The sequence below is a fragment of the Bubalus bubalis genome, chromosome 3 (genome assembly GCF_019923935.1).
Source record: "Bubalus bubalis isolate 160015118507 breed Murrah chromosome 3, NDDB_SH_1, whole genome shotgun sequence".
In the NCBI taxonomy this organism is placed as follows: domain Eukaryota; kingdom Metazoa; phylum Chordata; class Mammalia; order Artiodactyla; family Bovidae; genus Bubalus; species Bubalus bubalis.
This window is the reverse complement of record NC_059159.1, coordinates 14717440-14734664: the sequence shown is the minus strand read 5'-3', so window position 1 is coordinate 14734664 and position 17225 is coordinate 14717440. Positions and strand designations below refer to the sequence as shown.

The 17225-nt window shown below is 45.2% G+C and overlaps 1 protein-coding gene and 1 non-coding gene across 3 annotated transcripts in view; one reads left to right on the top strand and one right to left on the bottom strand.

The window, feature by feature from the left end:
- ERN1 (endoplasmic reticulum to nucleus signaling 1) overlaps nt 1-13441 on the bottom strand; it is an 83005-nt gene extending 69564 nt beyond the window's left edge. For both annotated transcript variants that reach the window (XM_025279831.3, XM_025279832.3), the window contains exon 1: nt 13197-13441. In XM_025279831.3, the coding sequence (XP_025135616.1) occupies nt 13197-13250 (54 nt within the window). In that variant the 5' untranslated portion in view covers nt 13251-13441. The remainder of the gene's footprint in view (nt 1-13196) is intronic.
- TRNAG-UCC lies at nt 2311-2383 on the top strand. Its single transcript has one exon. It is a non-coding gene; the product is annotated as a tRNA-Gly (tRNA).
- Nucleotides 13442-17225: the final 3784 nt, after the last annotated feature.

The following is a 17225-nucleotide window of genomic DNA, read 5'->3' as shown; positions in this document are numbered from 1 at the left end:
GATGTATGTCCTGGTTCGCGCTCTGAACAAATCATTCAGTTTCTCTGGGCGTGAGTTTCCGATTCTCTAAAGAAGACTGGGTTGGGCGTGCCCTTTAGCTCAGAAGTAGGACAATCCAGGGTTTAGCAGGCCCTCACCTCTCCTCATGGTTTACTGTGGATTCTTTTGGTCCCCAGTCAATCAAAACATGACCCAAACCCAAGTAAGAATGAGAGTGTTCAGAAGTCTTGATGCCTTTGATCACAGTCATGAAAGTCCTGGTCTTTCAACACCCCAGTCTCTCCACTTATCTTGAACTATTGCAACATTGAAAATTATAATAGTAATAATCTGATTCACTTTAAGGTTCAGGGTGGGGAAAAGAAACACCACAGAAATGGACTCATATTATGTGGGAGGAGTTGGTGACTCTCAAGTACATGTCCTTGCCATAGACTCTTGAACCAACCATCTCCTAATCTGAAAGGGAGATCTCTATTCTTCTCCAAACCACAAATCCGATAAGTGATTGAACTTCACCCCAGTACCAAAAGCCCCAGAGACTTCCAAGTACTGAACCATCAGATAAAGACGATGCAGGATTGGTGTCAGAAGCAACTGTGGTTTGGTTTCCCAGTTCCAGTACCCAAACTACAGATAAACATGTTCTTAATCTCTCTGTGTAAAGAAAACCATTTTCTTCTTTGCAAAACGAGACCCTGGCAAGTGGAAAATGAACCCTAGCAGAGGGACTGGATGAGGTCACTGGAGTGTTTAGAGGAGGTGGGGACTTTGACGTCAGATTCCCTAAACTTGGCCTTATACTGTTCTCATGGTATTTGAGTTTATCTGGAGATTTTATAAATACATCCACAATAGGTAAAAACTATTTAATTCTGTTTGTAAATACACACATACACACTCACACATATATATACACACCACATGTGTATTTGAGAACAGAAACATCACAAAAATCAAAGAACCGCTGCCTCTGTCCCCTGAGTCATGCAGGCTTCTGACGTTTCCTTGACAGATTTTTAAACATTCTCTTCTTATGTTACTGTTAAAAATTGACAAGTTATACTCAATACCTCATTTTTTTCTCAGGATTTGCAAACATACGTGAGCAGTCAATACCAGTCCTCCTGGGGACTTCCCTAGTGATCTAGTGGTTAAGAATCCGTGCTGCCAAAGGAGGAGGTATGAGTTCGAGCCCTGGTCAGAGAACTAAGAGGCCATATACCATGCGGCATGGCCAAAAGCTAAACAAAACAAAACAAAACAATGGAAAACACACCAGTCCTCCTGAAGATTAGATGATAAATCAACTGGAAGATGAACTGGTATAGGGACTCCAACCCTAAGTGATGTGATGCTACTTAGAGTGCAGGGAGGGCACAGTGGTCAGGAAGGTGCCAGGCTTCCGCTGGACCCTACAGGACCACCAAGCCATGGCTGGCGAAAGCACAGCCCTGTGGCAACTTCCAGGCCCCTGTCTCCTGTGCTCTGCTCTTTCTTTTCTTTCTTTCCACAGGATTTTATCACCTTCGCACAGTCTATGTATTTCGTACTGATCATGCTGCTGTTTCTTGTCTGTCTTCGCCAAGTAGATAGAAGCTTCACGAGGGCAGGAGACTGTTGTTCATTAACGGGTCCCAGGCCCCTCAGACAGGGTTGGCATATACAATAAAGCTGGCAGATGAACCGGTGGGATCCACTACGTTCAGGAACTGGGGGCTTGGAGGCTCTAGGCAGAGGAGCCCCCACCTTCCCCCACCCAGCTAAGAGCGAAGGTGGAACAGTAGAGCTGGGGACTCGTCCCTTTAACCTAAATGGTGCCTAATTGGAAGATGCTTATAAAGAGGCCCATGAAGAGGTCTCTAGTTCCATGGCCCTGTTTTACAGATGAGGAAATACAGGGGAAATGACTCATTTGCCGAAGTCTCCCAGCACTCAGCCCCTCATCTCCCAAGTCCCGCTCACTGGAAGAAGCCATTTTTATCATGTAGGTCAAAAGTGTGTGTGAAGGGATTTCCCTGGCGGCTCCAGTTGAGTTAGGACTCTGCACGTCCACTACAAGAACTAGGATCCCACAGTCAAAAACAAACCAAAAAAACCCGATGCATGAAAACAGAAGACTGTGCCTATAAATGACATTTCAAAACAGCTAAAATGACCAACTACACTGGTCTATCTGCTTAATGAGCACAGACTCACTCGGGACTTCCCTAGGATTAAGTTCGGTCGGGAAACCCAGCTCTCAGCCCGGAGCTCACCCAAGTGTTAGGTTAGATGCCGAGCCCCCTTCAGAGGCTGTCTTCAGGGACTTCCCTGGTGGTCCAGTGGTTAGGACTCTGTGTTTCCACTGAAGGGGACCCAGGTTCAAACCCTGGTCAGGGAACTAAGATCCCTCAAGCTACACAGGGCAGCCAAAAAAAAAAAAAAAAAAAGAGGCCAACTTCACAGAATGACCTCCCACTTCTACTGACTTCTGTCAACATGATTCCGGCAGAGTTTAGATTTGGTCTGGACCAGTCTAGTGAGTTTCAGAAGTTAGTTTCCTCTTGTTCCTAAATCAGCTCTTAGCATTCTCTGGGTAACAACTGAGGGGCAGTGGCTAAGACAGGGACTGGCCATCTCCTGCGGGGCCTTCTGCGGTGCGGCCTTTCAAAGGTGCACCTGCTGCAAAAAACACCTTCAGGCTATGATAATCACCCAGATGCCCACAGTACTCCAGACCACAGAAAGGGGAAGGAGAACATCACGAACTGGGCCCTCTGGCAACTCATTTCCAACGGACACATTCTCACCCTGCTAAGAAAGTCCCTTTTGGCTTTGTATGCTTCATTCTTGTACTTTAACAGTTCAACTCACTCCTTCCACAAATTTCTCCCATACCCACTTGCCTTGGCTACTTCACTCTGGCTACAAACTTGAAGAAAGATTTTATTACCCACTGGGGGATGTGAAGGAACCTGGAAAACGGTGTTGTTTGGATTCCTTCAGGCCTCTTAATGTATGAAGGCAGCAAAAATAATACATCAGCTTAAGTGGAACTGCAATTCTAAACATCTTATAATTCAATAATGAGATGTATTTGAACGTAAGGCCAGTTATCGGTTAAAGCTGATTTTTTAAAAAGCAAATTCAGTAGTTAGTACTCAAACAACAACAACAAATATCCGTCTGTCTGGAATTACTTGCGCTTTAAAAGGTGGATATAGTGTACTAGAAAACACATAATATGTTTCCCAGGTGGCTTAGTGGTAAAGAATTCGCCTGCCAGTGCAGGAGACAAGGGTTCGATCCCTGGTTCAGGAAGATTCCACATGTCAAGGAGCAACTAAACCTGTGTGTCACAACTATTGAGCCTGTGCTCTAGAGCCTGCACTCTGCAACAAAAGAAACCATCACAATGAAAAGCCCACGCACCGCAACCAGCAAGTAGCCCCACTAGCCACATGCAGAGAAAAGCCTGCACAGCAACAAGACCCAGCACAGCCAAAAATAAATAAATACATAAATTTTATTTATATATATATATAAAGAAAACATATAATGCTAGGTTCTCTATTTCTACTTTTTTTTTTTTGGCTGCACTGCATGTGGGATCTTAAGTCACGGAACCAGGGATCGAAGCCGCATTCCCTGAATTGGAAGTGCAGAGTCTTAACCACTGGACGGCCAGGTAAGTCCATCTATTTCTAGTTCCGCCACTAACCAGCAGGATGTGTCAATCCTAACTTCCATATAACACACGCCGAAAGCCGGCGGCACTGGTCTGCTCCAGGGTTCTGTGACATCGCAGGGCACAGGTGGACACTCTGGCTGAGTCCAGGATTAAGGAGCAGGGCTTCCCTGATGGCCTCAACCTGGCTGCACATTAGAGTCACCTGGAGTTTATTAAAAAAAATTTTTTTAAAGAAAGCATGCCAACCTCCTCTCTTAGAAATTCTGATTTCATTCATCTGAAGTGGGGCCTTGGTGTAAGGTTTTTTTAAAAGGTCCCTGGTGACTCAGTCAGCCGGGGTGGGGAAGCACAGACTCAAGTTAACACATTCCCACTGCAGCTGAAACAGGTGTTTCTCTCACTCCTAGAGGCTTCTCAGGAATCACGGGTCATTTGCTTTAAGAGGGAGATCCGAGTTAGTTTTGGTCAACGAACTCCCCTGACCCAACTGGAGATCAACGACAATGTCAGGTTCAAGGCTTCTGATGGCACTGTTTGTTCAGAAAATGTATGAAAAAAAAAAAAAATCTGGTTTCCATGACAAACTCTCCTGTAGCCAGGACAATGATTCCCCCCACTCTGAAATACAGAAGGAAAGATAATCTCTTCGAGGAAGGGGTGGTTTTGAATTATAATTATAAATTAGTCTACTAACTAGGGAAATCATGTTTCATACATAAGAGGACTACCCTGGATCAAGGTTCATTTTTTTAATAGTGAAACATCATGCTGAGTGAAAAATGAAACTGACTTGGAATAATCACAGGCCATTTATCTCCTGGGGGTTGGCAGTGGGAAAATTAATCTCATGACTGATATGAGGGGCCGATCAAGACAGCACTACACACTGGGGGTCATGTCCACCCAAGCAAGTATCTTGGAACCCCTCTCATTGTGTGGAAGGAAACACTGTTGATAAGATCCCATTAAAGAATGTAAATTACAGCTAGAGCAACATTTTCCTTATTCCCTGCTCCAAATCCATAGCCCATTCACCCAGTGATAAAAGAGCTCCTTGTCTTATTGGTCTTCAAGAGCCTCCAAGAGAAATCTAATCAATATTCGCTGAGTGCCTGCTACAGAGGGTATGGGCGACTCACTGTGCTAAACGCCAGGGAGGACGCAAAGATGAGCAAGACACAGTTCCTGCCCTCAAGGACAAACCGGCAGCAGAAGTGTGCCACCCCACGAAGGGGGACCTTCCTGCCCCCTCCTCTCTCTGTCACCACCCTCTCCTGAGACCCACCTGAGCTAACCAAGCTCCCTTCACGGTGGCCCAAGGGCCATGCCTACTCCCTCTCGTGTCATCACACACCCACATCCTGGTGCCAGAACCTGGTGGGAGGTGGGGCCCTCTGCAAAGTCAACCCGCACCCCAGACCCAGCCTGACCATTAGAGAGTTCTGTCTTTTCGGGACCCCTTGCCCAAAGCTCTGACTACAGCAGGGAGGAGCAACTCTGGTTAAAGGCTTTTAAGACGTGAACTTTCGGTTTTGCTATTTCAGAAACATTTTGGGGCAAGACCTTACAGAAAAACATGCACCTGCTTGGATATTATTAGACCTCAAGCAAAGAATCGAGCTTAAATGGCAGGTTTGGTGTAAGAGCCTCTTCACCTGCACTGTCCCCATGATCGATGGATGCAGTCAATGCTCCCGATGGAGATGCTCAGAAGGCAGCGTTTTCACCCAAAGCTGCATCTTTCTCACGTTGAAACGAAGGTTGAGAGGCTGTGACTCTCCTGGGAGGATGGAGACCATTGGAGCATCTCCCCAAGCCTACAGCAAAGTCTCTTTCAGCTCCTTCTCTGGATCCCATCTCTCACCGCAACATGGCTCGGTCAGTCCTCGGGTTTGTTCTAACAAACGTACCAGAACGTAAGCACTGCAGGGGCTGCTCTTCAAAGGGAAGCAGGCAGATCGGATTCAAGGTTCGGTTCCCTCACTGGCCCATGACCATGGACAGGTCACTGGCTCTGTCTGGCCTCAGCTTCCTCGTCTATCTGCCATGGGAACACAGCAAGGCAGTGACTGTTCACCTTGGGAGGGCAGTGGTGATGCCTGGGTGAGGGTAGTACCTGCCCCAAAATACCACCCTCGAAGGTTCTAACCTGCTCCCACCACTGTCACTGATGGTCATGCATCCCATTCCTTAGGTGGGGGCAGGGTGGGGAAAATATTAAGACTTAGTGGGACTTCCCTGGTGGTCCAGTGGCTAAGGGTCCACACTCCCAATGTAGGGAGCCTAGGTTCAATCCCTGGTCAGGAAACTAGATCCCACATGCTGCAACTAAGATAAGGCATAGCCAAATAACTAACTAACTAAACAAATATGTTTTAAAAAGATTTATTGGTCTAAACCAGCAAGATCTTTTCTAGGAGTCTAACATACTCTTTCTGTTGTTGCTGTTCAGTCACTAAGTGGTGTCTAAATTTTAGGACCCCATGGACTGTAACCCACCAGGCTTCTCTGTCCATGGGATTCTCCAGGCAAGAATACTGGAGTGGCTTGCCAGTTCCTTCTCCAGGAATCTTCCCAACCCAGGGATTGAACCCATGTCTTCTGCATTGCAGGTGGATTATTTCACCACTGAGCCACCTGGGAAGCCAAACATACTCTGATGGGAAGCTATGCATTTATCCATACATGCGCTCACTGCTCACAATACATCTGGAACTTTTTGGAAATTTTCTTCAAGAATATACTTTTGAATCCTCTAAGAGGTAGAAAGTCTCTCATTAGTTTTTAGAAACAGCCAAAAATCCAAGTGCCCTTTATAAATCATGCAATCAAGCTAAGTAATAACAGTTTTGATCAAAACTTCAGTGTGGGCCATGTCAAAGCTATATTCAAGCAGAGACTGGGAAAAATTGGGAAATGTTTTAAGTTGTGTAAGAATAAACAGCTTAAGAATAAAAAAAAAAAATACTTGCTTTTTCAGGGCTCCTTTTTTCATTTTAAAGTTGAATTATTAAATGACACTAAAAAAAAAAGTTTAAAAAAAGACTGATTTGTTTGACATGAACATTGACCCTGAAGGGGTGATGATTTTGAAAAACATGACATTTTCTTGGATGAAAAAGTTCAGGTACGTTTGTGGAAAAAACAAAACAAATATTTCACTCTATTGTCAAGTGGTACATTAATTTTCCTAGGAAAAACAGCTGTATGGACAAGCTAATGGTTTAAGAACTTGACCTCCAAAAGAGACAAACAATGCATCAATTTTTGATTTATAAACAGTTTTGAGTCGAAATTTTAAATGGCCTCCTAATCAACTATCAAAAGAATCGTGGGAATTCCCTGGCAGTCCAGTGAAGGACTGCATGCCTCCACTGCCGCGGCCAGGGTTTAATCCCTGGTCAGGGAACTAAGATCCTGCAAGCCTTGTGGCACAGCAAAGAAAAAAAACAAACAGCGACAATCTTTTCTGTAGAGGGCGGGCTACCCATAAAATCAAACTCAAAGAATAATGCCGAGGTATTTCTGAAGCCACATCTGCTAGAAAGCTGATCTGAAACCATGGCAGACCAAAGGACCTATATTAATTAACATTTCTCGATAGGTTTGTAGGTACACAGGGCATCATGAAGAAACTGCTGTGGTTATTCAGGTCTTCGAAATACAAGCAAAATAAAACCTACACATTCCGTTTTCAGACTTTAAATCCACCCTGCTAAAAGGAAACACTTTAAAGCTTACTTTAAAATGGCTATCATGAAACCAATTTAAAGTTGGTTTGTGCTTTTTAAGACATCTACTATTGCTCGGGGGCTGGAGGAGGGAGCTCTTAAAGAATACATATGACCAGCAAATTCCAGTCTAGGAATTTATCCCAAGGTAATAATTAAGCAGTTAAGATGGGCTCTGGAGTTTAGCAGTAAGGTTTATCACAACTGTTCATAGTAATGAAAATTAAAAGCAGCCTGAATATCTAAATGGTTGAGTGGTCAAATTACGGTATACCCATTCAGAGAAGTATTACAGTGAGCTGTATAAAGGGAAGCAGCCAGTGAGAATAATGTTGTAGAATTAAATTTACTGACCCAGTAAGACCTACGGTATATTCCAATTTGGGGAAGAAAAGCATAATTTATGCAAAGTGAGCACATAAAAATGTCCAGAAGGACATATATCAAGATATTAATAGACTAGTCATCAGAGAAATGCAAACCAAAACCATAAGGAGATACGACTTCACACCCACTAGAACAACTGTAATTTAAAAACCAAAAAAAACCAAAAAAGATATTAAGCGTTGGTGAGAAACTGAAGCCCTCCTAAACTGCAGGTGGGAAGGTTAAAATAGTGCAGTTGCTTTGGCAAATGGTTTGCCAGTTCCTCAAAAGGTTAGACAGAAAGTTACAACATGACCTAGAAATCCCACTCTTCAGTATATACCCAAGAAAAATAAAATATACACGGCCATTCAAAAATTTGTACCTAAACATTCACAGCAGCATTATTCATAATAGCCAAAAAGAGGGAAAAACCTGTGTCCATCAAATGAAGAATTGATGTACAAAATGGGGTATATCCACATAACAAAATATTGTTGTTTAGTCACCAAGTCCTGTCTGACTCTTTTCTACCCCGTGGACTGTAGCCCGGCTGGAGTGAGTTGCTATTTCCTTCTCCAGAGGATCTTCCCCACCAAGGGATCAAACACATATGCTGCACTGCAGGTGGATACCTTACCACTGAGCCACTAGGGAAGTCCTAACGGAATATCATTCATCAATAAAAAGGAAAAAAGGCACTGATACAGGCCATAAGATGGATGAACCCTGAAAATGTTACATGAAGTGAAAGAAGCCAGACATGAAAGACCACATGTGGAATGATTCTATTAATATGGAATGTCCAGAATTGGCAAATCTATAGAGACAAATGGAGATCAGTGGTTACTGGGGGCTGGGAGGTTTGGGGGATATGGGGAGTGACAGTTAACAGGTATGGAGTTTCTTCTGGGAATGATGAAAATAACATAAAACTGACTGTGGTGATGGCTGCACAATCCTGTGAATACACTAAAAATCAGAATTGTATACTTTAAACAAGTCAATTTTATGATATGTGAGTTACAGCTCAAAGGGACGACAGAGACGGTTGGATGGCATCACTGACTTGATGGACCTGACTTTGAGCAAGCTCCAGGAGTTGGTGATGGACGGGGAAGCCTGGCGTGCTGCAGTCCATGGGGTCACAAAGAGTCAGACACTGCTGAGCTGAACTGAAAGATGTTAAAAAGTTAACAGAAGTAATGTTTGGGTAATAGAATTATAGGTTTATTGTGTTTATTTTTTAAATTTAGACTAGATTTTCTAACTCTTCTTTCTACCATAAATATGATTACTTGAGAGGTTTTCTCAAATCTTCCCATGTTATTATACAGAAAGCACCAAACACAAAGGATTTGAAGAAAAGGAAATCTACCTTTCTTACAATAGTGGAATAACTGGAAACAACCCATATGACCCCAGTAGGGTGACCACTAGGCAAAGCATGGCTTGTTACCACGTTAGCCCTGGTCAGTTTTGACCCCCGTCCCTACCCTGAGGCTGACACGGAAGGCTCAAATGCTCTCTGCGTGGATGGTGGCTTACTAAGGTGCTGCTGAAAGCGACAGACGCAGTGGTGCACTCAGAATATTTCCTAACAGGTCACAGGAGACGTTTTGTGGGGAAAAAAAAACAACAACTGAACAAAAATACAGAACCCTCTTTTATACTGTTCGACTTGCTGTGTGTTTGTACCTGAACAAAGATCGTAAGATAATCAGAAGTGATGCAGAGCCTGTGTAAAAGTGAAAATTTTTAGAAGTCATGTATGCAAGGACCTTGGGACTTTGTTTGGTGTTTGAGGGGAGGGCGGGTCTCAAGTTCTACTTTTCCCAGTCCACATGTGTCCTGGTGCACCCACTCATTTAAATATCTCTAAACGCTTGCTGCTCTGAGGCAGCAAACTCTGAAACCAAACATGGAATATAGGTAAAGAAAAAATAAGGGGGGAAAAAAATCCCCAGCCCCTGAGAAATACAGCCAACCAGCATGTTTATTATTCAAAGACTATGATTCACTGTCCCTGTTTTTTAAGCCAGCATCACACTCTAATCATATTGCTAGGTTACGGGCCCCGAGTTATGCGTGCATAATAAAAACGGAATCCATCAAAATGATACATTAGGCTTTTCTCCCCTATATCATCTCTTTAGGGAAAACATTTGATCATGATCAAACACACACAGTATTAAACCTAAATATTACTGTGGATTCCCCAAACCAAAGAGGTTTCCAATGAAACTGAAATAGTTATCCTATGAGTATTCAACCTGGAAAACAGAGTTGCCATCAAAGGCAGGCAAAAATTCCCAAGAGGCCCATGCAGGTGGTACTATTCGGCTCAGACAGGAGGAAACCTTTATGTGGCTCACTGGCTTTTATATTCAGGAATATGGTTTACCATCAAACTTATGCAAGAATCACTCTCATACACATTTTCTCTTGTGAATTTAGAAGTTGTATCACTGTGGAGAGCCATGTGGGCATGCAAGTTAAAAAAACAAAACAGACGAATTACGCACTACAGTCTAATTTCACGATCAGCAGTCTTGAACGTGAGCTTCAGGAAACACTCTCCTTCATAGCATATATACTCGAGACCTCCTATGAGGATAATTCATGCAGGTAATAAGTATCAGAATAAATGAGAAGCAAGGCCATTTCTAGGTAAAACTTAACGTCTCAGTGTGTTTTTGTGGACACTTCTCCAGGACCTTGTTTAGTCCCCTCTAAAACCCAAACATCAGCTCAATAAAAGAGATCGCATATCCTAAAGTACCCTGAAGAAGTGCCCTGCCTCGCATTCCGCAGATCTCTTTGGTACTTGAGAGAGGTGATACCCAAAAGTGGCGCAGTGAGAGCCAGGGCAGTGATGATGTGACGGCAACGATGCACCACAAACCAACATCAGGCACGAGACCCAGGTCCAGGGAGGAGGAGGAAACTCACTGAACGGATAAAGCACCTTCTGGATTAACAAGACAGGCTTGGGTGCTTAGAAACACTGACGTAACTGCATTTGAGGTCCAGTAGCCTAGAGTCTTGGCTTGTGGATGTCTGGCTAAGACACACACTGAAGGAGAATCACAATATTGCCTCCGCTGCACTAGTTACTTCATCAATCAAAAAGAAACAGCATCAAAAAAATATCCCCTGCCCAGGCATTGTATAACATTTAAAAATGATGACTTACGAGTAAAAAACACCTTCTGGGGGATGGGATGGCAAGAAGAATTTACATTATTATCTAATGTGATGTGCCAGGTCTCTTCACACATGTAAGTGTGTCAGCTGTCCCCATTTCACAGATCAGGAAAGAGAGTCTCAAAGACTCTGAGGATACAGCTACCAAGGGACCAGAAAGCACTCAGGTTTGTCTGATTTTACAGCCACTACACTCTGCATGCAACATCACTGCAGCCTAGTTTAACTGCAAACTCTGCATTTAGAACTTCAAAATAATAATTCCCGGATTCTCTGCTGGTGTGGTGGATAAGAGTCCACCTGCTGATGCAGGGAACACGGGTTCGATCCTGGTCTGGGAAGATCCCACATGCCACAGAGCAGCTAAGCCCGTGTGCCACGGCTACTGAGCCAGCGCTCCGCAACAAGAGAAGCCACTGAAATCAGAAGCTCAGGCACAGCAACGAAGACCCAGCACAGCCAAGAGTTATAAAGGAAAAAAAGATTTTAAAAAATAACAATTCCCACTATGTTTGGGGATGGAAATTTTTACTGGTAGGTAATTCTGGGAGTGCAATTCTGACCTTTTCCCTAAAGAGCTGTTACACTCAAACATAACCTTTTGATAAGGGTCTGAACTCTTTTACCAAGAACTCCGGGAATTTTGGATTCTAAATACAACTTCGAAATATTTACATGAACTGAAACTATAGTCCCAGTTAAAGGCTACAGTTATTTTTGGTTCTTTAGCCAAAGTTATTCAATAACTGAAACACTCGAGTCCAGTGACAGAACAATAAACGAAAAGAGGTGGCAAAGAAAACCATATACACAATGATGATATGAAATGACTGGTTCCCATGTCATACATTTTGGTCATTCTCTTTACACTCTTTTTTGTGAACGGATGCAAGGCACCAATTAACCAATCCAAGATGAAATGTTCAAGTTCAAAACCTGACTCCTGTTGAGAAAGTGGATTTTTTTCCCCTCAACTAGAAGGAAAACTTACATGACTTTTGTGGAATGTGTACAAATTTTCCTTTAAAAAAAAAAAAAAAAGAACTTGAATTTGGAAAAAAGTGGCCTCCTACTTCTTCAGCTATTTCCAAATTCTTGATACCTACCCCAAGAGCACAGACTAGTATTTACCTAAAATGCGTAACCTCCAAAGAGTTCACGCTATGGCACTCAGGGACACACACATCCATTCTTCATCTGAACACCTAGTACCTGATACACCATATTAAAGAGTACACAGTGGAGGTCATTAAATAGAACCTGCTCCAGTGTGCCATGCCCACATCCTGAACAATACATTAAAAAAAAAAAACAAACCCTAAATTAGGTTCTTTCAACCAGAAGGAGGAAGAAAAAAAAGCCGAGTTTGTCCACAAAATGTCCTCCCAGCCAAGGTGTCCGAGTCCACAGCCTGAGAGAAGGCCTGAAATCGTTAAATAAATGTAAACCAGGCTCTTTTCTACAGAGAAAAAGGAAAAAAAAGATGAAAAGACGTTTCGGACAGCCCCGCGGTTTTCTCCCACCAGGAGACAGTCGTTTAAAATTAAGGAGCGGCTTCACCGCTGTCCCATATGGGGTCTTTAAAAACGAGTCCCATTCCCACCGCTTAACCTGCTTAAGGAAGTCTTGCTGCCCCCAAAGGAAGCCCGCTGCCTCCAATACCAAGAAACCTGCAAGGCAGGTAAGCAGAATCAAACTCTTGGGGAAAGAATGCTTAGCCACTTTCAGTGGCATTTGTTTCCCAAAGTTATCGCATTTTGGAAAGTTCAAGCGAGGATTATAAACGCAAGACATTCCCTTCCCCTTGGTCACAGGGCCCTTCCTGCCCTCCCTCCGCGGTCACCGCCAGGCCAAGTCGGCTCCCACCTGTGGAAAGGGTCCGACAGGTGGGATGGCCTCCCAAGGGCCCCGGGCCTTCTGGACACCCTGAGGTGCCGCCAGGGCGACACAAAGTTGCGTCGGAGAGCACGCGGCCCGGGAGGCGCTGCTCGTGACAGCCGCGCCGGCCCGCGAGGCCCCTGGGTGGCGGACGCCTCGGCGGGGCCGGCCGTAGCCGCCACTCCGGCCGGTCAGGAGGCCGCCTCTCCCCGCCCAGCGTCGCCTCCGCCCCGGCGGACGCACGAAGCCTGGGGCCGCCGCCGCCGCAAGCCGCCGCGTTCCCGGCTCGGACCCCAGCCCGTGCCGCGCTGTCCCCCACCTCAAGCTTCCCGGTCACTCACCCCGGGGCCGGGCAACAGCAATGCCAGCAGCAGCAGCAGCAATCGGACAAGCATGGCGAGGACTCGGCCTGGCTCCTGGCCGGCCGGCCGGCTCCAGGGGGGCGGTGCGGGCAGGCGGGCAGAGAACGGGGCGGGGGCGTCGCGACGACAGAACCGCGGCGGCCGGGACTCAGGGGACGCAGCGCTGACTAGGCGGTGGCGGCACCCCCATTCCCGGCCCTATAAGTGCCGGGCGCCGGCGCTTCTTCCGGTCGGGGAGGGGCCGGAGGCGGGGCCGACCTAGAGGCGGGCCTGGGATTGGGCGGGGCCCTGGCTCGGGGCGGAGATTGGGCTGGTCTGGGCGGGGTTGTCGCTGGAGGGGCGGGGTTATAGGCGGTGCCAAAGGCCTCCAGCTGGCCTTGGGTCCCTTGGCCGCGGCCGCCGGAGAAGAGGACCAGGCCTCTGCGTCCGGCATCTAGGGGAGCTGAGTGATCGAGGCAAAGAACTTGTCTGAGGCAAGTGGAGGCCAGTAACCCGGCCACGTGGGCGCATTCCCTGCCCCAGGCGGTCCCAATGACCCCCGCCTAGGGACCCTCTGCGTCAGGCTGGATCAGGAAAGGCCAGGAGACAGGCGGTGCCTTGAGTCCAGAGCCCCGCCGTGGTGGGATCGTCGGTGATCTTCTGAGCGAAGGCAGGCAGCTGGGAGGGATTCCTGCAAACCGGGCGTTTCTGCTCTGTGCGTGGCTATCACTGAGTTCGCATCCCCGGTGTCCTCCAGTTGCGTCTCAGTTAACCCAAAGGTCCCTTTCTTCCCTTTCTTTGCCTTCAGGAATTCCCCTTCAAATCATATCCAACACCCACCTATTCCCTTTGGTATAACCATGGCCAAGTCATTGGCCAAAAATTACAAACAAGGAAACCATTTTTGGCTGCTGGTGTCATGTGTGTTTATGTGGCATTTGTAGATATGACCTTGTGAAGCTTGACATGTGTCAAGCTTGGAGAGAGTGGGTTTGTTGAGGACTAGTACAAGGTTCATTTGAAGGCTATGGGCTCTTAACCTCATTTAAAGAGCCTGGAAGCTGTTTGGTCACTGAGTCCCATGCTGCCCTCCACTTATATAGGTGAAAACTGGGAGAAAGGACACTGTGACAAGAGAGAGGTTGGAAGCACATTCCTATATTCTAGGAGAAGAAGAAAACAAGGATAGCAACTTCTCTAATTTTTCTTGACTTGTTCATATGACAGTCCAAGATTTTTCAGGGTTTAGGGGAAATAAGCAATGCTAGGGAAAACAAAGAAGTAGTCGGGATTGTGTTCAATATCTTGTAATAACCTATAATGGAAAAGAATCTGAAGTACACACACACACACATATATGAATCACTGTGCTGTACACCTAAAACTAACACAACACTGTAAATCAACTGTACTTCAATTATTGTTGTTCAGTCACTCAGTCATGTCCAACTCTTTGTGACCCATGGACTGCAGCACACCAGGCTTCCCTGTCCTTCACTATCTCCTGGAGTTTACTTCAATTAAAAAAAAAAGTAGTGGATGACTGACCAGATGTCTGGTCTGGATATATGTGAGCCAATCTTATCTCGGTACAGCAGACAGAAATGCAGACAGGACTTCCTTGGTGGTCCAGGGGCTAAGACTCCATGCTCCCGATGCAGGGGGCTTGGGTTCGATCCCTGGTCAGGGAACCAGATCCCACGTTCTGCAACTAAGAATTTGCATGTAGCAAATAAAGATCCTGCATGCTACAACAAAGATCGAAGATCAAAGATCTGCAACTAAGACCTGGTGTAGCCAAATAAATAAATATTGGGGGGGAAAAAAAAAGGAAATGCTCATAGTAAACTAAAATCCCATCAACAAAATTCACCAACAATATTCCCCATTCCTCTTCACTTTCTGCCATAAGGGCATGCTGTGATTCATGGGGTCGCAAAGAGTCAGACACGACTGAGCGACTGAACTGAACTGAACTGAACTGATTCCCCATTCTCAACCTCATATGCCTGAGTCACAGTCAAGGGACTAAACTCTACTCACCCTGGAGAATCCAACACCTCAGTTTAAGGGGAGGACCAATCTTGGTAACTAGACACATTTTAGTGTGTCTGTTACTAGACACACTAGAACACAGAGTAGACACATTTTTGAAAAGTGTTATCTGCATGTCAAAATGCAGATGGGGAGGTTTGGGATTGGGAAGAGATGTGCAGGAACAGAAGCTCCATCATTCCTGGAGCCAGGGTGTCCAAGTGGCCAGGGAGGAGCCCACCGAGAGTGGAAGGAGCCCATGGAAAGTGGGAGGAGCTCTAATGATTATCTGTCCAGCTTGCAAGAGCACCACAGGATGTGTAAGGCCACACCTGGCCTCCCACACTGGGCTTCCCACACTGGGCTTCCCAGTGTAAGACCACAGGGTTGAGTTAAACGAGAAGCTTGACTGGATAATGCTGCTTTCACATCCCTTCTCTGGTGCTTTTTTACTCTAATAGAGTAAATCCAGGAGGGGAACTTTCTGTGCTGGAACTCTGGAAGCCCTTTGACAATTCAAAATGTCACTGTGACCCTGTAAGCACAGCAGATAAAACACAAAGGGGAATGCTTACCTCAATCTGACTCATAAATCAATTTTAAAGATTTAATAAAGAAAAAAATCCGTTCCAAGGAGAAGGGTCCAGGTAGGTATATTTATTTTGTACTTGTTTGAACCAAATCTCCAGGCCATAATTGCACTGTTTTAGGTAATCCGAATTTCTTATGCACCAGTTCAATTTTTCTTACGCTTAATCAGTCCATATGTCTTGTACATGTCTCCACTTGATTGGCAACTCATACTGATAAGTGCTGGTTTTATTTATGGCAGCATTGCCCACAGTCTTGTTTAATAGTCAAGTATTGTTTTAGAGAGTTTTTTGCTTGTGATAAAGCAAAAGCTGGCATCACTGATAAACACAGACAGAAATGGAAATACTTCTATAGGGTGCCTTTGAAGTGGACCTGACCATAGAAAAGACCGGAAAATGGTCAGTAAATGACCTTTCTGGAAGTTGTATTAAATAGCATCCTCTACCTAAAGCAAAGGTCATGGTTTTAGGGTAAAGATAAGCCCTCTTTTTCCACCAAGGTTAAAATATATGTTCAACATGTGACTTCCCTGGCGGTCCAATGGTTAAAGAAGCTGCCTTGCAGTACAGGGAACATGGGTTCAATCCCTGATGGGGGAACTAAGATCCCACATGTTGCAGAGCAACTAAGCCGGTGGGCCACGACTAGACAGTCCACATGCCGCAAGGCTCATGATGCACTGAAGACCCTACATGCCACAGTGAAGGCCTTTTGCAGCCAAATAAATTAATAAATATATTTTCAACAAAAATTGGAGCAAGCAGGACCTGAATATATCAGCAGGGGAGAGCTAGTGGTGGGAGAAACTGAGTTAAAATCTTCACTTCTCTCTAAATCAGTGGTTCCCAAACTTGGAGAGGTTTTCAAAAATAGATTTCCAACATCTTTTTATGCCTTATTCCCCCCCACTGATTCAGAATCTTCTGGGGTGGAGCCCTGTGGGGTGGAGACTGTGTGTTTTCCAGTTTCTGCAGTTGAGAAGGGCAGCCAAGATCCTGGAATCCAGCTCACTCCTAATGTCCGGTGTTAATTCCTCCGGCCAGTAATTCATTTTATTTATTTTAGCAAATTTCGCCCTCTAGTGGAAGAAATTACGACTCAGCCTGCAAAAGTTTGTGCCTGTCTCAATTCTATTTGAGACCCTCCAAAATTTCATTTAAAAATGATTATGAGGTTAGTTTGCAGACAGCTCTTTAGTGAGAGATTAGTTCCTTTTGAAGGAGACTTGAAAGGAAAATCTGGTAAAACCAGAAAGGGAAGTCACGGTTGGAAGCTCCAGTACCATATCAAAGGAACAGTGTCTTGATCAGAATAAACCCACTCTTTTTTTTTTTTTTTTAGTAATTTTCATGCTGCTACTGCTCCCAAACATACTTGCACTTTCAGCAGATGTTGGGGGGT